The 24,378-nt window shown below is 39.2% G+C and overlaps 3 protein-coding genes across 8 annotated transcripts; 2 read left to right on the top strand and 1 right to left on the bottom strand.

The window, feature by feature from the left end:
• The first annotated feature begins 764 nt into the window (after window positions 1-764).
• Window positions 765-9,817, top strand: adgrg11 (adhesion G protein-coupled receptor G11). Its single transcript, XM_031581231.2, has 13 exons — window positions 765-857; window positions 1,199-1,303; window positions 2,025-2,114; window positions 2,523-2,618; window positions 2,760-2,822; window positions 2,948-3,104; window positions 3,266-3,422; window positions 5,648-5,782; window positions 6,596-6,723; window positions 7,601-7,869; window positions 8,213-8,303; window positions 8,440-8,717; window positions 9,113-9,817. Exons 1-13 carry the CDS (start codon window positions 797-799, stop codon window positions 9,238-9,240), a joined length of 1,758 nt encoding a protein of 585 aa, XP_031437091.1. The 5' UTR covers window positions 765-796; the 3' UTR covers window positions 9,241-9,817.
• A 26-nt stretch (window positions 9,818-9,843) lies between these two features.
• knstrn (kinetochore localized astrin (SPAG5) binding protein) lies at window positions 9,844-13,261 on the bottom strand. Of its 4 annotated transcripts, none has more exons than XM_031581688.1 (8): window positions 13,210-13,261; window positions 12,457-12,544; window positions 12,341-12,370; window positions 11,035-11,134; window positions 10,608-10,722; window positions 10,386-10,447; window positions 10,148-10,222; window positions 9,844-10,043 (listed from the first exon to the last, which is right to left on the bottom strand). In XM_031581688.1, exons 2-8 carry the CDS (start codon window positions 12,528-12,530, stop codon window positions 9,912-9,914), a joined length of 588 nt encoding a protein of 195 aa, XP_031437548.1. In that variant the 5' UTR covers window positions 12,531-12,544; window positions 13,210-13,261; the 3' UTR covers window positions 9,844-9,911. The 4 variants fall into 4 exon arrangements, with proteins under 4 accessions (XP_031437548.1, XP_031437549.1, XP_031437547.1 ...); XM_031581689.2 differs by lacking the exon at window positions 13,210-13,261 and adding an exon at window positions 12,965-13,007; XM_031581687.1 differs by lacking the exon at window positions 13,210-13,261 and adding an exon at window positions 12,887-12,971.
• Window positions 13,262-13,314: 53 nt separating this feature from the next.
• knl1 (kinetochore scaffold 1) lies at window positions 13,315-24,309 on the top strand. 3 transcript variants are annotated; one of them, XM_031581685.1, is made up of 26 exons: window positions 13,315-13,447; window positions 13,773-13,812; window positions 13,989-14,048; window positions 14,418-14,506; window positions 14,597-14,652; window positions 14,999-15,020; window positions 15,221-15,234; window positions 15,348-15,400; window positions 15,638-17,230; window positions 17,516-19,765; window positions 19,935-20,070; window positions 20,203-20,270; window positions 20,479-20,577; window positions 20,688-20,803; window positions 21,022-21,112; window positions 21,207-21,323; window positions 21,432-21,519; window positions 21,689-21,775; window positions 21,890-21,929; window positions 22,215-22,319; window positions 22,402-22,502; window positions 22,607-22,675; window positions 22,760-22,869; window positions 23,253-23,374; window positions 23,485-23,610; window positions 23,844-24,309. In XM_031581685.1, the coding sequence occupies exons 1-26, from the start codon at window positions 13,419-13,421 to the stop codon at window positions 23,938-23,940; spliced, it is 5,778 nt and encodes a 1,925-aa protein (XP_031437545.1). In that variant the 5' UTR covers window positions 13,315-13,418; the 3' UTR covers window positions 23,941-24,309. The 3 variants fall into 3 exon arrangements, with proteins under 3 accessions (XP_031437545.1, XP_012685368.2, XP_031437544.1); XM_012829914.2 differs by having other exon boundaries at window positions 15,638-19,765; XM_031581684.1 differs by having other exon boundaries at window positions 15,638-19,765; window positions 22,763-22,869.
• The last annotated feature ends 69 nt before the right edge of the window (window positions 24,310-24,378 follow it).

A 24,378-nucleotide genomic window follows, 5' to 3' on the forward strand; every position in this document is an offset into this window, starting at 1 on the left:
CTTATCGCCAAGGCTCTCCTTTGCCTAAACACATAGATATAGTTCCTGTGGCTTAACTGATAGAGCAAGAGCAAGCTGCCAACACCAAGAGCATGTGTTCAATACTTAATTAGTATTTAATCATTTAAAAAAAGCATATGTAATGTAATAAAGCCTTTCATACATGTCAACAACAAGATAGTAATTTGGCCAGAACATCAATTTCTTTAATGGAATGATCTCTTTATGTATGGAAGAGAAGTTGCTATTGCGATTGTAACTTATGACTCAACTCAATTCAGCTATTTTACCTAAATCACTAAAATTTTGGCCAGTTCCCTAGGCCTTCTGGAATCCTACAAACTGTATGAAGGGAACAACATATATGTTTATGTACAACATTGGGAGCTTTGGTTATTATTCAAATTAGATTAGACCATTTTCCCCTCTGGCTTTTCAGGAAGAACCACCTCTTTCAAAAGAGCTTTCAATGTTCACCTGTAACACAGACATATCTCTCACCACAAGTTTTTGTACAGCAAAATTCAGTCACTGAGGTACGTGTGTCCTTTTATGTATTTGAACAACGTCAAAGGAAACAGGAGTGGAACAGAATTTAGCATGGCTTAGAATATATGACAACTGAGCATTTTAAAGTTATGAGTAGTACATTTACTAGTTTTAACACTTAGTATAATAACGGTGTTTATATAGAAGGGTTATAGTTTAAGTTTCAAGATAACCAACCTGAATGTTCACAAAATCCCTGATTTCAGACTGGGAGACCTTTCTGATTTGCTATAAACATTTAGTTGACATGGATGGTAATAATTGGATTATAGTGTTGACGATGGCGGTCATGATGTTGTGTGATACTGGTAAGTACATCATTATATCATTCAATAAGGTGTTTTTTGTTCATTACAGACAGATTACACAGACATTAAAGAGAGACCTTTATGCAGCTCAGAATCTCACATTTTTACAAACTACTGCTGTATATAGTCTGGAACAAAAGTACTGCCCAAAGGAGGATCTTAGTTCTGACATTTGAGATACACCTTCAAGGAAAGGTTGATGGACTCCAATGTTTTAAAGTAAACAATATGGCAATTCTAAAGAAAACAAAGTGACATTTCTGTGAGATGTGTTAGGTATGATTTTCAAATGTATTTTATGAGTGGGCATCCCATTAAGCCTTTTCTTTCACCAAATACAGGTCATGGAATAAGAGTGAAGGGAGATTGCAAAAATTCGACCATAACTATTTCTGATGAAAGTTTCTCAGGGCTGATTAAATACCATACCAGTTCAAACTGTTCAGGTAAGCTTATTGGCTTGCGTCTTTCCATGCATGATTTTGTATTGGGATGCAGTGGGCTCTAAGTGTGTTTATACTCTGTCACTGTCACCGATTTAAAGAAATCCCATGCTACTTTTGTTGACTAGAGCGCAAAATCTGCCCATAGGTTGCTCTGGACTGTTTGTTTGTACCGATATCCATACAGTTAAGCAGTAAAGTACTCTAGGTAGCAGTTAGCTATAGCTAGAGCTAAATGAAAGCACCTGCTCAGCCATGTCATTCTAATAATAGAGCAGGAACTGCTGCTGTGTGTGTTGTTTTTCAAAACAGGCTTTCAAACATTGTAAAAGATGCCATTTTATCAGGTAGGGAAAGATAGTGATATGTTCAGTGGCTCTCTAAGAGACCCCTAGTTTGAACTGGTGCTAGTGTATGAAGGTAAACAAAGCTTTGTTTATTTCTTGATTTGTTTGTTGTAGTTACATAGTGGATCTTTAAGCAAAGCTAACATCCATGACTTTACATGCAAGGTCTATTTCCAATAACTGAAATCAGCCAGTCTCATTATATTATATATATTTATATATTATATAAATAAATAAATGAAATAAACTAATGCAATTTTGATTGTGATAGTGACAATCATTTGGTTTTATGGACTGTATATCAGAAAGATGGCAACAACCAAAACATGATGTTACTGAATACTTATACTTTTTGTCTTTCCAAACACAACAAAAAGTCAACACCACAAAAGAGGCAACACAACAGCAGAACTGTACTTTTGTCTTTGACACTACTGCAGTCAATGAAATAATGAGGCATGGTGGCAGTAAGTTAACCTTGAACGTCGACTTTCAGAAGTGCTTTGACTGTGTATTACTCAGTGTTTAGTCTGAATGTATATGGTTGACATTCGAGGTTTGGCAACACTGAAGAAAATGTGAGGAGATTATATGCAAGAAACAGTTCAATTTATGTAACTGCATCGTTGTTGTTTACACTTAACAAAAAGTCCTGGGGAAAATCAATGGTAATGAAAAATCAGTCTGCACATGGGATGGTCCTCAGAGAGGCCTTGCAGGATCTTTAAACAAAATCACAGTTAATGGTAAAAACCCTACCCTGTCATAGATTTCACAATCATTGCAATAGAGATGTGTATATGTATTTTTGTTTATCATCAACAAACATCAACATCCTTTTCTATTCAATCCATCATCCTTGTCATCCTTTCCAGAAAATTATAGTTTCAAGGATTTGGGGTTTTGGTTGAAAGAAAACTATTTGAAGGTTAAGAAGAAAGCGTTTTTCAAGTTTCACGTCTATGGAATAGGTAAACAAAGATTATATTAATTGATATTTTAAATGAGCAAATATTAGATGGTCTTGGGCACCAATTAGAGTACTTTTTAATTTGACAGTAACCTACCTACAGCAAACACTATATTTTTCTTTCCCTAATTTTTTTTTTAAGCTTCGACTGACTTGGACACATCAGCCTTGTGTAAAAATGCAGGCTATAAAGATGACTGTAACAGTAAGACAAGGATTTTTTTAATAAAAAGAAATAAATAGTAAAATAATAAGCAAACAAAGTTATTCAAGGTCCAAGTGCAATATTTGCAATAAAAGCATAACACATTTCTTATTAACCCACTACAGATGGTTCCTTTGAATTCAGGATTCTTCTCAATTCATCCTCTCCAATATGTGTTAAATGTGGAAACCCTGTTGTTCAGCTAGAAAAGCTAAACATAACTGGTAGTCTCAACCTAACAGTCAGCAACAGCGAAAGTGGCGTGGATCCCACTGAAGCCTCGTAAGCAACTGCACAAATTTGCAACCTACCACCGTGTCATTTCACCATATGTGGATCAAAGGACAACACTGTTAAGAATTTTGCATAAAAAAAATAATTTGTTATCATATTTTCCCCAAGCTGCTTGTCATAGCTCGCTCTTTCTCTCTCTTTCTGAACAGGAAGGCCATGCAGCAGATGTCCTCGGTGGCGAAACTAATGGGGAACCTAACCGCTGCCAGTATTTCCTTCGGGGTGGTGAAGGGGGTCATGGTGAAACCAAAAGATGAAGACGACTTGAAAAAGTTATCCTTTGTCAGCTCTGACAGTGATTTAAATGTTGGTGTTCTTGTTTACATTTAAGAAAAACAGTTGTAACTTGGCAATAGCAGAATAATAATAATCACCAATGCCATTAAAAAACTCTCAGGGTTATTCCAGAAAGCAGGTTTAGTCACTTACCTGGGTATGTTAACTGAGGTTCCAAAAAAAACTAGGCTAGGTTAGTATCCATGGATGCTATGCTCTGATACAAAAATGACATATGCTCTGAACATAATCTACTACTGGCAAGTTATGTTCAGGTTTACTGCAGTCTAAACTGACCAAAGCTGCTGCAATCATCAGACATGTAATTTGCAGTAATCACTTTAATTAAAGAAACACACAAACACAAACACACACACAAACACAGTGGGTTCTCAGTAGATCTCACCCTCAGGCAATTCAGTCTCAAGCTTAACAGTCCTTTTGTCCTCCATTTTGAGCAGTAAATAATACTTTTTAAATTTTGTATTTGTTTCTGGAGATGTAGGCCTATTCTATACAGCTCCTCTGCTGACAGGAGGACCTCGGACGATATATCCTAACTCAGTTCCCTTAAGCTGGGGGATATTTAATTTTTTGTTGTCATGTGATTGTATATTAACGTATCAATCATTTGCAAGTAATTTCTTACAGTGCTAAATTACTTCATGGGGTTGATGGGTCCTCCCACTGCTCAGTCATAGTCTGTAAGAAAACAGTGAAAACAGTGTGGTAGTAACAAGGAAGTGTGGAAGTGCTATTGTGAAACTCACCCCTGCACTGTAGACTTATATCCCATGCCATATACCTACGTGGGCCTCTTTTAACCTTCAATCTCCACGTCAGTCACAGCTGATGTGATCTCTTTGTCTTCATCCTGATAGTGAAGTGATAGTGCTCAAGTCCGCAGTGAAGTGTCAAATAATTAGGCTAAATGAGCCGCTCATGATGCTGAAAGGTAAAATCTTACAGTTGTATGTATAATTAGACTACATCTTATTAAAATTATATTGGTTATGTGAGTGAGTGGCATACAATGCAATCCAAATGTAACTGGCAAAAATTTAGTATATTATCAATATATTAGGTATATTTTATGCTACTCAGCTATTTATGAATAAATACCTGGGCCCTATTTTTTTATTCCATGCTGAGTCTTTTTGGGAATTCTTTTTTACTGTGGACAAAAATGATTAAGATTAAACGCTAAAAACGGCAACCGCAAAACAGCTATGGAGCAAGCAAGAACGTCTTTTGTAGCCACTGACAGGCTCGTAAATGTTATTATAAGGGTCTGACAACATATAAAGGATTCCTACAGAGATACACCTGTGTCTGTTTACACCAATAACTATAAAGAAACTGTAGAAAATGACTTTTTGTAGAGTCAGTGTTTATACCGGTCTCTTTTTCCAGTCTCTGACGTAGCACCCCATTCAGTGCCTGTAGTCGAATGGCCTACCGTGTGGTGAGGGAGTAGGCGCTCAAAGGCGCTCACCTCCTTTCGATAATTTATTGTTTTGCATTTACTGGTTTTAGCGTTCCAGCTCAATACTGGACAATTTGGATCATTTTTGTCCCTTAGTATTTTGGATCCAAAAATATCTAAAAACAGGGCCCTCTGTGAAATAGGCTATGACGCTCTCTGCTTCACCCTTTGTAACTCATGGTTAGAACGCTTTAGTGTCTTTACAGGTCCACAGAGAAGGCACAGACCTCTCGGTTAACCAACACGGAGTTGATAGAGCAAACTTATAAACGCTGTTCTAGAACTTGGAGTGAGTCACAACAGGTTCACTCAACCCCAAGATGACTAAGTTAACCACGCTTTCTGGAATACCCCTCTGGTGTTCATACACAGACCTGGCTCTGTAGGTGAAAAACAGCCAATCTCAGCCAATCCACAAGTTGCTTCAGGAGCAGAGAAGGGAGGGGTGTAATTTGATTGGCTGTTGAGCTCATATATCAACAACATTTCGCCAGAATTGCAGACTGGACCACTCTTGTTGTCATTGTCCCCGAGTCCCTTTGTGTGTAAATCACAGTTTTTTCGGCCAATCTCTTATTTTTTTTTACTTAAAACAAATCAGCCATTTACATGATGCTGATTGTTTTAGTGTATTTATAGGCTATTACTATAGGCTTGTCACCTTCAGCAGACTCAATGTTTAAAGGCAAATTAATGATTTGAGTTGTGCCAAAAGAAAATAAGCTATTGCTGATTTTTCTGTAATTGATACGTTTCCTTTTCTTCCCAGCTGATTGAAGATGAGGACATCATTAAAAAATACCCCCTGTCTGTGAGTGTCTCCGAAGAGGCTTATAAGACATCCTATCGCCACGCCAAAGAGAACACATTTGTTGGAGTTTTCCGTTTCCCAAATATGACAGTGGTAAACACAAAAAAATGCTCTGATAACATGATTAAATGAATAGCTAACTGAAAAACTGATAACATCTTATTCAATGAACGTCGAACAAGTTCAGTCCTAATCCAATTCTTATTCTTTCTTTTAGGGTGAAAATGTCACTGCTTTAACTGGTGACGTGTACGCCATCGAAATGGGAACGAATATTTCTAATCTCACAGATCCCATCCAAATCAATTTCAACGTTGATAAAATACCGGTAATAACACACGTTCTTGACATGATTCACTGTGGTTTAACGGCATTCAGACGACAGATGACAACCTAATCAGTAAAAGTGTGATGATTTTTTTTTAAATATGTGCTTATATTTAGGAGGGAGTCAATCTGTCTTGCCAAAGTTGGGATGGAAAAGGTACTTTTTCACTTTCACTATTATCTTTCAATTAGTTTGTGTCTGGCACAGGTACTTTACAGCAGACAATGTATCAGTCGCCTAGCCTATCTCTTTTTATCTCTGTTTCACAGACAGATGACCAGATAAAGCCTATGCAAACATGTGCATAAGGAAAAACTGCATGCATTGTTTCCAAACGCATGTTTCCAAACACTGCGTCATTCCTAATGCAGAAAAACTCAATATCTCCTTAGGTCAACCAAACTGGACAGACGAAGGATGTCTCACCAAAATAGGTGCCCAAGTGACATGTGAATGCAGTCACCTGACCTTCTTTGCGGTCCTAATGGTGAGTGCTTCAAATACAGAGGATAGCAAAGCAGATCACACTTAGAAAACAAAATACAATGTTTTACTTGAATGTTTATGTGTTCTGTCAGACCCCTGACATTCAGTCGGAGAAAATCTCAGCTTCGGATCTGGTGTCCCTGACTTACATCACCTATATCGGCTGTGGGCTGTCACTGTTCTTCCTGGGAATAGGACTGTTCCTGTTCTGTTGCATAAGGTATGCAAACTCTTGACCACAAGCAGATGTGATGCAAATCCAAAAGAGCAGAAGAGTAATCGTGAGCGTCGTTTGGCACTGCCGTCCGTGCAAGCACGGCAATCCAGACTATTTTCATTTGTAGTTCCACGTTGGTGGAACGAACTGCCTAGTACTACCAGAGCAGGGGCGTCCCTCTCTACCTTCAAGAAGCTTTTGAAGACCCAACTCTTCAGAGAGCACCTCCCCTCCTAACTGGCACCTGACTAGCACTTAACTTGCACTTCAGCAGTTACATTCCTGCACTTCTTTTTCCTCTTTTCTAGGTTGTTGTTTTTCTAATTCTCATGTAAAGTAGTATTTATTGTTACACCATGCTTTTTTATTGCTCTTAGCTTGACTGTTCTCTCCCTTGTACGTCGCTTTGGACAAAAGCGTCTGCTAAATGACTAAATGTAAATGTAAATGTAAATGTAATGAATTGATCCTGGCTCTGCTAAGAAATACTTCAAAACCTAAAAACCTAATTAGAAGTCAGTTTGGCCTCTTAAAGATGCCATCAGCGATTGGTTGTTGATATTTTAGCTTCACAACCAATCAAATACACCCCTCATTTCCATGCTCCCCAAGCAACGTGTTCATTGGTTGGAAGCTAGTTTATAGCTCAGTCCAAGTCACAATGTTTGTTCCCGGAATTTTAATTTTTTTTTTAAAGCGCATGAGGTTTTGACTATAAGATGCAATTTGCTGAATTTCACAAAAATAGTGTTGGATTAGAACTGCCGAGTGTGATTTGTGTGTCTTGCTAAGTTAATACAAAGATAAATAGCAATAATAGAAAATCCTTGTATATGCTATCATCGTGACCATCCCATCTTCCTTTGATCCCCCCACACAGAAAGGGAAAGGTCAGCAATTCCAATCATATCCTCACCCACCTCTTCCTGGCACTGTTTCTGCTTAACATTACCTTTGTGAGCAACGAGTGGATTGCCAACCTGGAGAACGATGTAGCATGCAAGATCATAGCCGGCCTCATGCACTACTCCATGCTGAGTTCATTCACCTGGTACGCTGTGGAGGCCTTCCACCTTATTCTACAGCTGACTAAGTACGCTACAGTATCCATTCCCCACTACAAACTGAAACTCTGCTTCGTCGGATGGAGTGAGTTCACGCCTTCACCAAACATCTGCTACATATAACAGAAATGCTTATGCCACCATTACCTTTTAACAACAACAAAATAAAATTAACTTAATGTAATGAACCCTGTTGGTTTCAAACTAAATAATATTCATTAAATACATTAAGCACTTTAACCTTAAGAGATTCAAAAGATGATGGTAAAGCATACATTGTTTGATAACTTAGACACACCTGGCATTGGTTACTATATCCTTTCTTATGCTTTGCGTAGCATTTCAACATACTTCACCCAATGTTTTCTACATTCTCCAACAAATTTTGATGGGGAGTCTTTGCATTAATTTTATATCTCCCTTCACAGGTCCTGCTGCCCTTGTAGTATTGGTCATATTCATTTTGGGAAAATATGGTGAACTAAAAATTTACACTGACATTGGAACTGAAGTCAAGATGTAAGAACATGCAGACTCGCACAATCATCTGTCCTGCAATTCATTTGCACAGACACCTCAGAGTGTCCAACTGTGTTGAGCAGGTCATATCTATATTTCTGTTCTGACACCAATGTCAATCTATTATTCTGATCAGGTGCTGGATCCTGGACTCCAGCATTCAGTATGTGGTGAACGTGGGCTACTACGCCATTGTCTTCCTCTTCACCTTCACCGTCTTCATCGTGATGCTTCGCTGGCTTTGTTACCTCAAGAGTACAAAGGTCAAGGCAGGGAGCACCGGATCGCGGGACATTGTTACCATCATGGGTCTCTGTTGCATCCTGGGCATCAGCTGGAGTTTTGCGTTCTTTAGTCACGGGCGCCTTCGGGTGCCGTCTTACTACATTTTCACGATTCTTAATTCTGCCCAAGGTAGGTTACTTATGAAACTAATAACTTACAATTATCAGCTGATGAATAGAAATGTGATCCTCAAAGTGATGTTAAAACAATCCTTAAGTGATATAACAACATAAAAAAGCCTTAAATTAATCTAGAGACTAAACAGCCATTCAGTGTTCTTTGGCTACTTGTACTGAGAGGGTAGGTCCTGTCATAAACAAGTTGACATCCTTAAAAGATAAATAAACAAATAATGCATTTTTATCAGCAAATTTCTGTGATGAATGATAAAACTCTGCTGCTAACAAGACTGGATTTGACATTTTATGACAAAATGTCTCATAAAAAAATCTGGTGATTTCCTGTATATGAAGAAACAATTTTGGTAATCATATAAGATGGATATTTTACAATATCTCCCACAGGCTTTTTCCTCTTCCTCTACTACTATAACACCAGCACAGTCATCGGAGACACCAACAACTCCACTTCCTCTTCAACTAAGACAAGCCTTTCAAATGTAGAGAGGGAAAATCCTTACAAAAAGCAATGAAATAAGTGTCATATTTCTCAAACTAATTTGTGGAACTAACCTTGGAGTGCTGCCAGTCACACAGACAAATGCGTAATTATACATTGAAAGCAACAGTATGCAGCAATCTGCCACTTTTTTAAGGTGTGTGTTTTATAGGCTACAAGTTTTGGCATTATCTTCAGATAACTGTAATGGTATATGGTCATGTAAAGGGAAGATTCAAACACACCTGTCGTTCCCACTAGTCACCCAGGCTATGCACTAACTGCAATTCTGTGGTCTGGAATGGACCACCTTGAGATAACATAACAAAAGCTTCCACAGCACGCCATTGCCAATATCTTCCAAAGACATTAGTTTGCACGCTAGCAAACTTTTATCAGTGCCATCTGCGCTGTTGGTGTTTGAATGCCTTTTAAGTAGACAGCTTGCTAGTTTTAGACAAAACTCCTTATTGCTACTTTAAAGCTACAGTCCACTAATAGATTCTATTCTGTAATGTCTTCGCTTACCTAAGAATGGAATTCAGTAGTGTGTCTCAACTTTGTTGTTTGTTGTGTAAACCGTGTACCTTAAGTGAGAATAAATTACAAATGTTGTATAAAGAGTCTGACCACTGTGTAAAATATATGATATTTATTGAATCAATTGAAATATGTAACATAGGAAATCAAATGCTCCGGTTCTTGTCATTCCAGTAACAGCTGTCCTGCCTCTTCCAAATCCCTCTCCATTTCCTCCACCTCCAGTTTGATGGTGCCCCTCTCCTCTCTCAGTTTCTCCCGTGCCTCTTTCAGGTCCTTCATGACGTTCTGTATTTCCTAGAAAGTAATATGGCCAAATCCAAACTGTATGTATCATCAATGCTCACATTTGTAAGGTCTTGGCTAATCACTGCAACACTGTGTGTACGTGGGGCACTTACCTCCAGTTGTCCTCTGTGGGCTGATGCCATTGAGTCAAACTTTTCCAGCTCGTTCAGTAGATTTTTGGAAATATTCTACAAGTTGTGCAAAAGGGGTAAAATACAATGCCTGTATAAATGCCTTTTTATGATGCAATCATGCAAAGAAATAATAAATAAATAAAACCATCCCAATCCCATCTCCCAGCTGAAACATGTCAGCTATGACGGAGGAAATCAAATGGAATCTTACTCTTACCATAACTTCCTTCCTCTGCTCCTCCGTCTCATTAGATGCTTCATGTATGTGCTCACCAAGCACTGGAAGGATTTAATTGAGAACGAAATATTTAATAGCTATTGGTTACAAAATACTTCATCATGTATAAGACAACTCGTCAACCTGCAGACAAATGTTGATGTGGCGACATAATGAATGCGAGTTAATGACAAAGAAAATTATAAAAATACAGTAGATCACCTGGGTCAATGTTAGCTGCAACAAGAAGAGTATGGCAGTCCCTCAGACGCTTCTGTATTTCTGAGTTTTCTCCCTTGACATCGCCACACTGCTGCTCCAGAAGAGCTATCTTATTCTATACCACAGTGAAAACACAGTACACACACACACACACACACACACACACACACACACACACACACACACACACACACACACACACACACACACACACACACACACACACACACACACAATAAATCACCAGTCCGTATTTACTCCTTAAACAGTCTGATCCATATGGTTTAGTAAAACTCATCAGGGTAATACTGTGATAATCAAACAAACTGTCATTAGACTGTTAATGTCTGTACTACCACTTTCCACTTACAAGTCAGACCATACAAGCCAAGAAAAACACACAACACAAAAACTCAATTTCACTTGCCTCCATTTCGAAGACATGTTTGTGAAGGTCTTCATTGGTGGATATCAGAAGCTGATTTTGATCCTTTAGCTCATTTTGTACTCCATAACGTGTGGAAGGCCTGTGTAATAACATTGCTTCTTGAACTTCAAACAATATAGTAGAAGTTATGAAATTGTGCTAATAACTGCAGTTTTAAAATCAAAATACCATTCCCTCCAAAGGTTTGGAAACCCCCCTCTGCCTAGTTCAGTATTAAATGCTCAAATGTATTAAAGCAGGGGTTTTCAACCAGGGGTCCGTGGCCCCCTGGTGGTCCGCGACGGCATTGCAGGGGGTCCGCAACATGAGCCTATGCTGATCAGTTCACCATTGACTTTTTTTTATTTTTATAAATATACCTGGGCCCGTCGACATATTTATGTCTGAATAGCCAAGTCGCATTGCCCAAAATACTGATGTAGACCCATATTCAGCAAAGAAATTACACTGACAAGTATTATAGGCAGAATATGTGTGCGGGGGGAGGGGTGTGGCGGCAGCGGCGGCGGTTACAGACATGAAAAAGAAGGGTAGGGGACTGTAAAATGTTTTTTTATGAATCACTGGCATATCAGTGGGCTGCGGATTACTTTCTGGTCAGAATGGTGGTCCCTGGGACAAAACCAGTTGAAAACCCCTGTATTAAAGCAACATGATCTATAACAAGACTGACAACAACGTTATAGGCAATATACCATTCACACTTATGACTGATGTGATGCCTGGTGGATAAACTTTGCCAAGGCTTTCTACAAAAGAAAATATAGGGAACATTGGACCAGTGTGTATACCACAGTATTTTACAGCAACATGAGATTCTCACTGATCTGTGTAATTGGTCTGTTTCAATTTCCAAGTCCTCAGCCCAAAGCATGCCTCCAAGCTTTGCAAATCATATTTAGCCTGTTAAAATGTTGTCTATCATGGAACGACCAGCCCAGTCACCCAATTGAGCTGCTATGTGAGGAACTTGCTGGTATGTCTAACCAGTCATTTATGGGCATCTTTTTAGTCATTTATTTCTGTTGAACTCAAAGTTTAGGCATTTCAAAACTTGTAGAGTTACAGTGCTTTCATGTCACATGGATGTCCAAATTTAGATAGTTAGCTAGTATGCACACTTTTACACTTATCCATCTTTACACACTACAACCTGCACAACCGTAAATCATGATAATTTCAGGGAAGTCATGTGTTGTAAGAAATAGTTTTTTGTGGTTGTCATAATAGGAAGTTAGTTGTTTGTAGCGTTTCGGCATGAAACATTAACGTCAAGGACACTTACCCTTTTAATGTCCTCGTGTTGGCGTTTTTTCTGAAAGGAAAAGTACACACATTAAAAATTCAGGGTAATGAAGAGAGTGGGGGATAAGCAAAAGTAGAGGAACAAGAAGGTAATACCTGACAACATTGTCGCAAACAGGTTTAAGCACCGCAGACGTTTCCCTAAAATGGATCGTAGTCGCCTTTTTCATCGTCAGAGCAGGACCTAAGAATGACCAGATGAAATGTGCTGTTTTTAAGGACTCTCATGACATGTTAACTAATATTATCACTGCCTGCTTCGCTATATACACTAGCTAGCCAGCTCATGTTTATTCACAAACAGTTCAGTTAACTAACGCAACTTTAGTGAACAAATACAGATAGCAGACATATTCCAACCAACTGTCTATCCTCCTCTTCTAATCGAATGGAGCCGATCAGCTAATCTCCTCCAGTACCATTGTATAACTTCATTGTGCTTCCTGATTTTATAACTGGCAAAGGGGTTTCTTACCTGTACTAGGTTTAAGTAAAATTATATAAAATTCCTCCGAAATATGCTAACCTTCAGCACCAATCTGCCAAACAATCTGTGGCGCTTAAGAAATTTGAAAATAGAACATCATATGCGTCACTTCCGTACCCCGTCTAGAAGTTGACGACTACTGCCTCGAACTGGTTTGGAGTATCTGCTACATGTCAGTACTTTGCTTTGTCGTGAAGTGAGTAGTATCGGGAAATTTGTACACACTCTGGTTGTACATGGAAGTTATCATCTTAACAACAACCCTTCTACTACTAATAATAATGATAATAATAACTGTTAATATGTTCGTCCTATTTGTACAAAGGTTATTATGAGAGTGAGAGAGGCATAATAATACTTACTGTACGACTACAATGTCCAGTGCACTGTACTGGTTTGGCAAACGCATTGCCGTTTTCTTCCACTAGATGGGAATATACAACTCAAATCTGAAGCTACATAGAAGATTGGTATTACTGCGCATGCTCAGGAAGGAGCGGTTAAATTCAAACTGAACACAGGGCTGGAAACGTCTGTCTGATATCGGTTGCTAACAAAAGGACCCACAATAATGGAATCCACCGAAACATTCAATTTTGAGTGAGTAATGCCAACTGCATATGCTGTGTTTTAAGCTAATGAAAGGCCAATGTGGCTTTATAAATGTCTGGCGAACGATTAGTTCACGTTAGTTTACTTGGATAGCTAAGCTAATTTAGCTCATGTCAATGTACGACATTCATAATAACAAACGTTGGCTAGCATAGCCTAGCTAGCTAGTCTTTAAATTAACTTTCTCTGATATTTTTTGATTAACCAGTTGTAGTCAAACTGTAGCCACTGCAACCCCCTACAGTCACCATGTCTATGTTAACGTTATATCCTGGACGAAACTAACGCAGATTACATCTGATGTTATTTACAGCTTTGAGCGAGTCGGATCAAGCAAAAGGCGGATTTCCTCGGTTGGTAACGTTAGCCAATTTTACTTGACTGCTAGTCCACATTTAATTTATGTCTTGGCATTTTACCTGTTGGCTCTGACCTAACTAGGTACTTTGTTGTAATAATTGCGACAGCTGTATAACCTAATACCATAAGCATCGAATTGCTAACTGTTCACGTTTGTATTGTCACTCAGATTTTAAAAGCACCACGGACCTCTGTCAAAGTGACAGAGTCTAGTCTGAAGGAGCCTCAGGTTGGTAAAATGGTTCATGCCAGGGTTTGGTCTCATTGGAAATGGAAACGCTTGTAAGCCTATAAAAATGACATCTAAAGAATAATAGTTGTAAATTCTTCCTTTTCTGCGCATGCTACTTAGACTGGGATATGTTTTATTTAGCCGCTGACAGATTAGAAAATAAATACACAAATAAGTGCTGAAACAAAGTTTGAAAAGTGATCTTTGGGAGCATTTTTTATCATGTCCTCAGTGTTATACCATCATTTCAAGCCCAAAAGCATTTCCATTTATCAACAGCAAAAACTAGTTACTATACCTGTAATATGCAGGCAGTTCTTTCTCTGGATGGAAACCGACCGGCTAGTTCATGTGTTTCATTTTTAGCAGGGGGATAAGAGCAAACCAACCGAGAAAAGGAGGAGCTCAAGGAGAGTCAGCTTTGCTGCTACAAAAAATGTGGTTGTCTTTGCCAAGTAAGTGGTCATCAGCTTAAAAACAAGTTGTCCGCATGACTATTTCTCAAACCTGACAATTCCTATAGCACGGTGCCTTTACATTTTCAGGGACATGACGAGCTCATCTGAAGAACAGAGTCCTTCACCAAGTTTGACACCTATGGGTAAGTATTCTTCTCTCATTCTAATTTTTCCTTCTTGAATCAGAATGAAGAGTAATCTGAATTCAATTCTTCTGTAGCACACCATGTTTAAGGAGTCAAATATTAAGTTGAAATACATGTACTTGAATGGGGTTTTGTAATATGGGAAGCAGGATACGCACAAAATGGGAGCCTGTGACCTAAACCTTTCAGTGTACACTGGAAAGGCCTTTTAATTACAAATATTATCAACACATATGACGTGCATAAACCAGACACCTGTGCTGACTCAGTACACTTAGAAATATTGCATGCACTTCTATTTTTGTTTTTAATTTACACTCTTTTTATTCCACTCTGTAAACAGGAGCAGGCAGTCAAGATGCAAAGTAAGTCCAACCTTTTTTTTAAGCAATGTTTAACAACTTTCATAATTTCCTTGTTGGAATGGATTAAAACTGTTTAATGCTAGTGAAAGGATAGTGAAAATGAATGTCAAATGTTAATGTCAAAATGTGATACATTGACAATTGGTAACATTAAACTAACATTATAAATAATTTTCTGTTTTTATCTTTTTTTGTTGTAGAGTCATGTATGATGGTAAGCATTGTGTTTCTGGAGTTTCCTTTCTTTCCTTTGTTCTTTGACTGTTTTTTTGCCATCACAATACTCATACATTATGGCAAATTATTTTCCTTTCCTCTTTCTCACAGGCATTGAAAACCTATTAAAGGCACCCCTGCAAGTATCACATCAAAGGGATGAGGTTAGTCAAGTTTATGCACTTCGATGCTTTGCACATTATTCAACATCTTTGAATAGCCCTTAAATGTTGAAACTATATCAATGTTATTGCAGTCTTGTGCTAAAGTTAGTTGTGGTGAAGAGCCATGATTCGTCTGTCTATTTGAAGAAAATTGATTTAATACAGATGTAACGATTCTTGTGTGTTCCTGACTAAAGTGTTTTGATTGTTTTTGTTTCTTTTTAATATCTCAAATAGAATCAGTTCTTCCCAGATGTATTTCTGCCAGACGGTTGTAACGATAAAACGGTCCTTTTTGGAGAAGACACTGCATGTATGGACATGACTCACTGTCATACAGTTGTCATTGATAAGGAATCTGATAAAAGTGGCCTGAATTTCACAACCAATACAGAGATGTCAGTCAGCAGGATCTGTAAACCTACAAACATGGAAGATACCATGCTACAAAAAAACATCTGCCTTGTTGACAAAGGAAATGCATACTCTCAGAATGCAGAGCCGGCTTCAGATTTTGGAGCTTTCCTCGCAAGTATGACCCAGCAAAAGGGAGTTGGGAATAAATCAAGAAATGAAAGACCTTACATGGCTAGAGATCAGACATTGCTGTTTGAAGGGGACGATATGGCACACATGGATATGACCCATTCTCACACAGTTATGATTGATGACGACTCAAATGAAACTGACTTAAACTTCTTTAAGAAAGCAGAGATGCCAGTAAGTGGAATCTTTAAGACTATAAACAAGGAAGACAACATGCCACAAAGAAATGTGGAACTTGCTAATAAGGCTGCCACTGATGGAGATTTTGAAGTGTTCCTTGCAGGCTTGACCAAGCAGAAGGGACTCGGGAATGCAAAAAGTGAGCAGTCTTTCCCTGCTATTCAGTCTAGCAGCGTTCCATTTCATACCCAGAAAGTCGATTCAAACAGCTTTTTCGCCAGACTAAATGCCCACCGTAGTGTAACCGACAAAGAGAACCAGCCTCCTGCTCTGCCAGACCGCTCTGTTTCAAAACCTCAAGGCCTTCACCTTAGGAGGTCCAGTACCCCATCAGCTGAACATGACTTCATGGATCTAACAAAAAGTCACACAGTTGCAATAGACAGAAGAGGTTGTCTCCAAAGCCAACAGGCAACACAGAGAGAGAAGCAGTGGGCCATCGGACAGGGCAGCACCAATGCATCTCGACTGGATTGTGATGGTTTGGTAGGTTCCCTGAAATCACCTGATCCAGATGACATGGACTTGACAAGGAGTCAGACCGTTGCAATCAACTTCAAAAGTATGGACGTGGTGAGGCCCTCATTGAGCAATGTCAGGAGGTGTGAAAGGTCTTTTCTGGATCCCAACCAAACACAGATTTTCTCCGGCAATAACGTTGGAATGGAGCTTACAGGAGTCATTGATGGGACTGAGGTACAGGAAAATATCCCACAAAAGATGCCTGTCCAGACAGAATCAAGGTTCTCTCTCTCAAAACTCAGGGGGGCTTCTGTCCACGCTCCCCAACCTGTAAGTCAGCAACAGAGGATTAGTCATTTTCAAAATGATATGTGGACTGTTGACCCTGCTAAGACCGATGACATGGAACTGACAAAGAGCCAGACAGTCGTAATTGACAGCAAGGGCTACGAGCGGGATAGGCCCAATAAAACACGAAAAAGTCTGTCCACAAACAGAAGTGTTATATTTGCACAAAATGATGAGGGTATGGAGTTCACTGAACCTTTTACAGGTCACCTGGAGGCAAGAAAACGTGGCAGTCAGAGTATCTCCATGGATATGAAGATTAATCAGACTGGAGCCGCATCAGATTCTGAGGACATGGAAATGACAAAGAGTCAAACTGTGGTCATTGATTCTAAAGCCTACAAACAGGAAAAGCCCGTTAAGTCGAGGAAAAGTCTGTCCACCAATAGGAGTGTGATGTTTGCCCAAAATGATGATGGTATGGAGATGACTGAAGTCCTTTCTGGACACATAAAAGCAAACAGCTACTCTAACAGAAGAGAATGTGACGCTCAGGGTGTTTCCATGGATATGAAGATTAACCAGACTGTTTCCAGTGGTGGCAAGAGTTTGTGGGGAGCCGCATTAGATTCTGAGGACATGGAAATGACAAAGAGTCAAACTGTGGTCATTGATTCTAAAGCCTACAAACAGGAAAAGCCCGTTAGGTCGACGAAAAGTCTGTCCACCAATAGGAGTGTGATGTTTGCCCAAAATGATGATGGGATGGAGATGACTGAAGCCCTTTCTGGACACATAAAAGCAAACAGCTACTCTAACAGAAGAGAATGTGACGCTCAGAGTGTTTCCATGGATATGAAGATTAATACAAATGTTCCGGATAATGGCAAGAGTTTTTGGGCAGACACATCAGATTCTAATGACATGGAAATGACAAAGAGCCAAACTGTGGTGATTGATTCCAAAGACTACGACCAGGTTAAGGCACCAAAATCAAGGAAAAGTCTTTCCACCAACAAAAGTGTGCTGTTCTCAAAAAATGATGACTGTATGGAGATGTCTGAAGCCCTTACTGGACACATGGATGCAAATCGTCACTCCGTCAGAGATGGAAGTGATCAAACCAGTCCACGTGTTTTCTTAAACCAGACAGTCCAACAGAGCCAACCACATGTGGAAGCTCTTTTTTCAGAAGCAGACGACATGGAAATCACCAGAAGTCAAACTGTTGTCATTGACTCAAAAAACAGAGGAATTACTGGCAATGGCTCATCACATTCCAGTCATATGGAAATTGCCGAAAGTCAAAAAGATTTGACTGAGTCTAACCAGCCAATTAAAGGAAGCCTTTTGAGGAAAAGCATGATGAAAAGTTTGTCTTGTGTGCCATCTTCATCATTACAGAATACCATGTTTGGGAATGATCCTTATTCGGAAAGAAAGGAGGCAACAACTGTTAGTGGTGACGACATGGAAATAACACGAAGTCAGACTGTTGTCATTGATGCTAAACATAAAAGGATGAGTGGGGATAGTGACCCCAAGGTCCACACTCTAACCACTAAATGGAAGAATAGCATTTCGCCCATGACTGATGCAACTTTCCCCTCCAGTCAGATGACTAGTCAGGCCAATGTGTTGCAAATGTCAACTGCTGGTGAAGACATGGGATTTACAACTCGTAAAGCAGCTGCTATGGATTCCAATTCCAGTGAAGTAAACGATGGCTGTAAAAGTACTACAAAGAAATTCTTCCCATTTGATCCCTTAATTTCTAAACCTTGTGAATCTGAGGGAATTACCACTGACCTATCATTCATTACTGGCCAGAAGGTCTTTCCATCTCTTTGGGTAGATGACATGGAGCTGACTAGCAGCAAAGTGACAAAGTCTGTGCCATATATGGCAGCCGAGTCAAAAACACAGTGCTCTTCTGATGAAGGCTATGTCTTGAAGATGACAAAGTCTGCTCAACTGGCCTCTGATGAACGTTATGGTGCACCGCTTCATGAGGAAGATCCTGTTGCCCTCATGTCTCAGAGTAGGGAAGTCATTGGAGAGTCCAGTAGTGTTAGAGGCAGAGGTATTCATCATGACCAAAGGAGCTCTTTGTGCGCAGAGGAAAATGTTGACTCAGCCGAACCAGATCCAGTTTCTCCACCTGATCATACTGTCACCAAGAGAAGTGATCCCATATCCCAAAAATCTAAATCTAGGCGGAGAAGCCTGCTAGATCTACAGTCTAAACTGAGACGTATTTCACAAGCTATCAATGACCCGGCCCAAAGTGTAGTAAACAGTGCAACTTTACCATTACCCCGTTTGGAGGTAACAGAAATGTTCACAGATAATCCTGAAATGGCAGACACAATAGGTTGCAGTAACCAGAACGCTGTAGAAGTGTTGACTGAACAACCAGATCATGTAGAAAGCTCCAGAAAGACCTCGGTCAAACATGAGACTAAACCACTCACAGCACGACGCTCGTTTGGTGGATTTCTACCCAAACTGCCATCAAGACAAAAACCAATTATTACTGATCACGTATCTGAAACCACAAAAACCTTCAAAAGTAACTTCCTCGAAATCGACCTAGATGCCACTTCCAATCTTGGCAACTCTGAGATGGATGATATCCATGCTGAACAGCTTCCTGAGATGAGTAGCGACGAGGACATTTCAGTAACTGTTGATGACCATTCTTTCAAGCAAACCCAGGAGGAAGATGGCCACTGCGGTGCAAACCCGTTGCCAGAAGACCTGGTGCATAATGTCTCACCGACTCTCAATGTCACCAAAAACCTGAAAAGGCCGCGTCCAGAGGATGACCATGACAATATGCCTCTAGAGCAGAAGAGAAAACAAGAAGTATTACCCACTGAAGTCACGGTAAGGTGTAACTGTTATTCATTTTTTGTTTTAATTTAATGTTTATAATATAAATACTTCACTCTGTAAAAGCCTTTCCACTGCATAGAAGTACTAATATTTGGGATGGGTATTTTTCTATGGGCTGTTGCCTGAAATCTTCAAATATTAGAAATGTCTTTCTTTACAGGGGTCTGCTTTTAGTAGCATCCGGTGGGAGACTAATGCCACAGAGGAAGCTTCTAATGTGATGACTAAGACAATTGATGGTACCAGCTCCAGCAGTAACTCCACCTACCTTAAATCTGAGGCCACCTTCGAGTCAAGTGAGAGACTCCCTTGTCTATTGTGAACCTTAAGAAAGATGTCAATATGCCCTGACCTGTAACTTATTTAAGCCCAATTTTATGAATTCTGTAAATGTTTGGTTGGTTATCGTTATATTTTTTACTTCTCAGCATACAAGTACAGCCAGTGTGACTCCCAGATCGAAAGGACTTTGGATTATGAATTTGATTTTTACAAGGTAAGCAAAATTATCTTTTGCATTCACATGGTCATAGCAAATGTTGTCATCTACAGCAGCCTGCATTTTCATTTGTATGTGTATTCCCTGGGAATTACCTATGGCCTTTGTGGTGTTGGCATTTTGTGCTACATGTTGAGCAATAAGGGCACCTTTTGACTTGGAAATATGTGTATGTTGATTGTTAAATATCTCTCTTGATTTTCAGAAAATTGAAGATGGAAGCATCACCATGAATGAGTTCCTGAGGCACTTTGGCATCGACTTCGTCATCCACAGATCCCGTCCAAGTGCCCTCCCTGACAATGTGAGAGTCATACGACTCCCAAGCACATCAGTGTTTGCAGTCTTGTGGTGTAAATGCTTAAAACATGTCATAGTTGTAACGCTCACATGAAACATGGCTCCCTTCCGTAGTTTTCACCTGACCCAACACCAAAAATGGAGCACTTACTGAATGAGCTGTTCATCTACCGACCTAAACAGAGGGTTTATGAAGCTGACTGTGAGAAGCTCGCTGCAATGGTCGAAGGGTATGTATCTATTGCTAATGTTAAAGGAACAGCCAGTGACTTTACATTGATATGCTGTTGAAAATACTATTGATAATGTCTGTGTCACATTTTTATGACTGGTAGTGGATGGTAAATTGACAACCGCCCTTGAAATTATCGACACTTTTTGCCAGTGTCAGTGCTATTTTTTTCATATAAGGGTAGGAATGATTCTTATATGCTGTCTTTGGTTCCAGACTCAAGTCACGGATGCTGGAACAAGACCGTCCCGTCAGACACATCAATGAGTCGCTTTGGCAGGAGTTGACAAACCTATCCAAGGAACAGGTATTGTCCTGATACGATTTTCTAAGTAATTGTGGTGTTGATTGAAGTTGACCGTAGACTTTTGTTTTAAACATTTTTGTGATGTTTTCTCTAGCTACTGAGCTTTGGTTCCAAGTTGAAGGAAAGAAAGGTGCATTTCCGAAAGAGAAGCAAAATGCTTTCTCATGAAATGAAGGCTGGCATGTACTCTGAACTTGTGCACACAACACAGGTATGAGCTTTCTACAAAAGTTTAAATACTTTACATTTTCATACACAGTTTATGCATTCATTCATTCATTCATTCATTCATTCATTCATTCATTCTATCCAATCAAAGGAGACCAAACATCAACTTGAGGAAAAGGTGTTGGAAACGGATACATTACTAAAAGATCTTGATGCGTGTATCCATGATTTGGAAGTTGGTATGTTGGATTTGTTTTTGCTTTTTAAATGTATTTATTTATTTTCTTGTCACTAGGTTTTAAGTAGATATGTTTGAAAAATATATTTTTCATTGAATCAGACATTCCAACTCTAGATAAGACCTGGAGCCTTGACCACACTGTGCTTCTCTGTTGTTTGGTTCTGTAGAATTGGAAGCTGTGGATAGCGCCCTGAGAGTTGACCAAGTGCATGCACAGAGTGAAATACAGCCGGCCCTGAGAAAGAGACAAGAAGGTAAAAAGCCAGCGTCCACAAATTTGACAGCTTTCATAAACCAGATGTAAAGAAACATCTAGGGATAATATTTGACACACTTTTATGTATTTATTTATATATTATTTGTTATAGAACTTGAACGCTTGGATAGTGCTGTTGCTGAGAAACAAAGGTGAGCATATTTTCCTCATAGTTAAAATAAAAGAGTTCCACAGGGAAAGTTTAAGATGTATTGTAATATGCATCTCCCCACAAGTACAAAGTCAAGGTACATATGGTGACACAACCTTTGGGTGCTCTTTGTAAGATTTAATGCATAAATTAACAGAAGTTTACACAAACTTTGCCTTGGTAATTGCATTACAGGGAAATACAATGGCATCTGCCTTTTAGACAATTCATTTTCAGTGTCCTTGGAAATATTTGTTGCAAAAAATTATAATGGTGGTTTGTTCAGGCAAATGGTCCATGTGGAAAGTGAGAAGAAGAACAAGGCAGAAAAATTGGACAGATTACGAGAGGAGGTGAAAGATATAAAGAAACACACCTCGGTTCTACACAGGTAATTTTCTGATATATTTTGAGAAAGTATAGCTCTAAGTATCATGTTAATACTTCAATTCAACATTTTTGCTGGTTTCCAGTGTGAACGAATGGAAGTTGAGCTTGAAAGAAAATGGAAGGACTCTGATTGGTTTTCTACATAACACACTATTGTTAGAGGTGGTACATCAACCGCCCAGTGGTACGTAGCACTTTTTATACATTTTATGTCCTCATGTCATTTGTGATTGTTTGATGAAAAGTCTCTTATGTGTGCACTTACATCTTTTTTTTTTTTCCCCTCAGGAATGCTTGCCCCAAATGATGATACGGAACAGAAACTTCTTGACGTTTCATTTCATTTTCAATCAGACGGTAAGTTCATAATCTTGTCAGTTTATTTCATTCTTCTTTTTGAGGAATTTTGTCTCAATTTATGTTTTTTTCCTTCTTCAAAAGCAGACAAATCTGAGTGCCACTCTATAATAGTCCATGACCTGCTCTCCAAACTCTTTAAGTCTGAAACCGATTGGTTGAAGAGGTACTCCACCACTCGCGACATTCCAATGGTAAGAATTTGTGGCAAAATGGAAAGGGTGGGTTATCGGACTCTTCTGTGACCCTACTTTTAGTAGGTCAATGTCACTACTGGAAGACGCTAATAAGCTAGACTAATCTCCAAATTCCTTTTTGCAACAGCATATTCAATTTAGAATTTAATTTAGAAGGCCTAGACATAAACAAATAGAAAGGACTGAAACTGAGGGGGAAAAGTGTGTAAAGTGCAGTAATATTGGGCAACACTTTGTCGTGCCTTCAGAGTTATATCATAATGTATTAGTCCGGAGACATTTTCATCTTTTGACAACAAATACTACTTACCACACCTTTTAACTCATCAGTGCTTGGCACTCGTTACTAATGTGACTGAGCGACTGCTCTCCCTTCTTAGCTCCTACATGATGTGAGCCTGGCGGTGAGCCGCATCCGTCTTCTCGGTGAAGAGATCCAGCGGCTGAAGAGGTGGGGAGCGCTGAGACTGAGCGTCCTAGAGATCAGCTGTGCAGACAGGCAGTACGTCTGAAGTCTTTCATCAAGTCCTTCATCGCCCAGTGGCACTATTCTAATATTTACATGCGGTTATAAGCAAGCCTGTTTAACCTGTCTGATGATTTCCATTTCAGGGTCCAAATAGTTTTCTCCAGCCTCAAAGCGTTTGTCAAGTTTCAGCTAACTCTGATGGTTACCTGTGCGTACCCCTTTGGAGGGATTAAGGTCCATAGCTTCCAGAACTACATTGGAAATACAAGGTAAATCCCTTTGTAAGTCTGGGTTGCTTGCTTTGTCTTGTGACTGACCACGGACTGTTATGTTATTGTATATGTAAAATGCTGTCTGAAATGTCTCATACACACTGTGCGCGAGCAATATGTGTTTTTTTGTGTGTACAGTTCGGTTTGACTGAGGACCTTGGTTGCTTTCAACCAGTCAGTGAACATGAATTATTGCAACTAGTCACAATTTTTTACTTTTTTCCCTCCAGCGTTGACCAGATTGAGGATGTACTCTCGTCCATTGAACCAGCCAAGGGCTACTTGACCCAGTTTATCAAGATGATTCATGATCATCTCCTTGTCTAAAACATTTTGATGATCAAAATTCCACCTGGTGTCCAAATAGTGGAATACATTATATATATATATTTTGTTAAAGTAATTGTTTTGTCATTATGTTGCTATGAATGTTTTGTCTGTTATGTATATTACCCAGTTAAAAAGATCTGATCAAATGTTTATAGAGATAATGTACTCATTACGTTGTGTCCCACAATTAACTTTTAAGAATTAACAATTAAGGCAGGAAAATCTCACACTGGCAGCTGAGAACACGTATTTGAAATGTAAATAGTTGTACAAAATTCTGTCATTTGTCTTTTCACTTTGCCGTTGATGTTTAGCTAAATTGATGAAATTAAACTGATATAAATAAATGGTTGCATTTAGAATGGATTTTTCTTTCATCTCTGCCTCGTATATGACCTTATGTAATGTTATTCCATTTGTGTTGCATGTAGCGTA

The sequence above is a fragment of the Clupea harengus genome, chromosome 15 (genome assembly GCF_900700415.2).
Source record: "Clupea harengus chromosome 15, Ch_v2.0.2, whole genome shotgun sequence".
NCBI lineage: Eukaryota > Metazoa > Chordata > Actinopteri > Clupeiformes > Clupeidae > Clupea > Clupea harengus.

What these genes read in the sequence shown, in the direction of transcription:
- adgrg11 (XM_031581231.2), top strand. Translation starts at nt 797, where the DNA reads ATGGATGGTAATAATTGGATTATAGTGTTGACGATGGCGGTCATGATG. An exon ending in GTGGATCCCACTGAAGCCTC is followed by an intron (nt 3,105 to 3,265) that starts GTAAGCAACTGC and finishes CTTTCTGAACAG; the next exon opens with GAAGGCCATGCAGCAGATGT. An exon ending in ACTCTGCTTCGTCGGATGGA is followed by an intron (nt 7,870 to 8,212) that starts GTGAGTTCACGC and finishes CTCCCTTCACAG; the next exon opens with GTCCTGCTGCCCTTGTAGTA.
- knstrn (XM_031581688.1), bottom strand. Translation starts at nt 12,530, where the DNA reads ATGAAAAAGGCGACTACGATCCATTTTAGGGAAACGTCTGCGGTGCTT. An exon ending in TGCAGCTAACATTGACCCAG is followed by an intron (nt 10,448 to 10,607) that starts GTGATCTACTGT and finishes AAATCCTTCCAG; the next exon opens with TGCTTGGTGAGCACATACAT. An exon ending in AGCAGAGGAAGGAAGTTATG is followed by an intron (nt 10,223 to 10,385) that starts GTAAGAGTAAGA and finishes CACAACTTGTAG; the next exon opens with AATATTTCCAAAAATCTACT.
- knl1 (XM_012829914.2), top strand. Translation starts at nt 13,419, where the DNA reads ATGGAATCCACCGAAACATTCAATTTTGA. An exon ending in TATCCATGATTTGGAAGTTG is followed by an intron (nt 21,520 to 21,688) that starts GTATGTTGGATT and finishes TTGGTTCTGTAG; the next exon opens with AATTGGAAGCTGTGGATAGC. An exon ending in ATTTCATTTTCAATCAGACG is followed by an intron (nt 22,676 to 22,759) that starts GTAAGTTCATAA and finishes CTTCTTCAAAAG; the next exon opens with CAGACAAATCTGAGTGCCAC.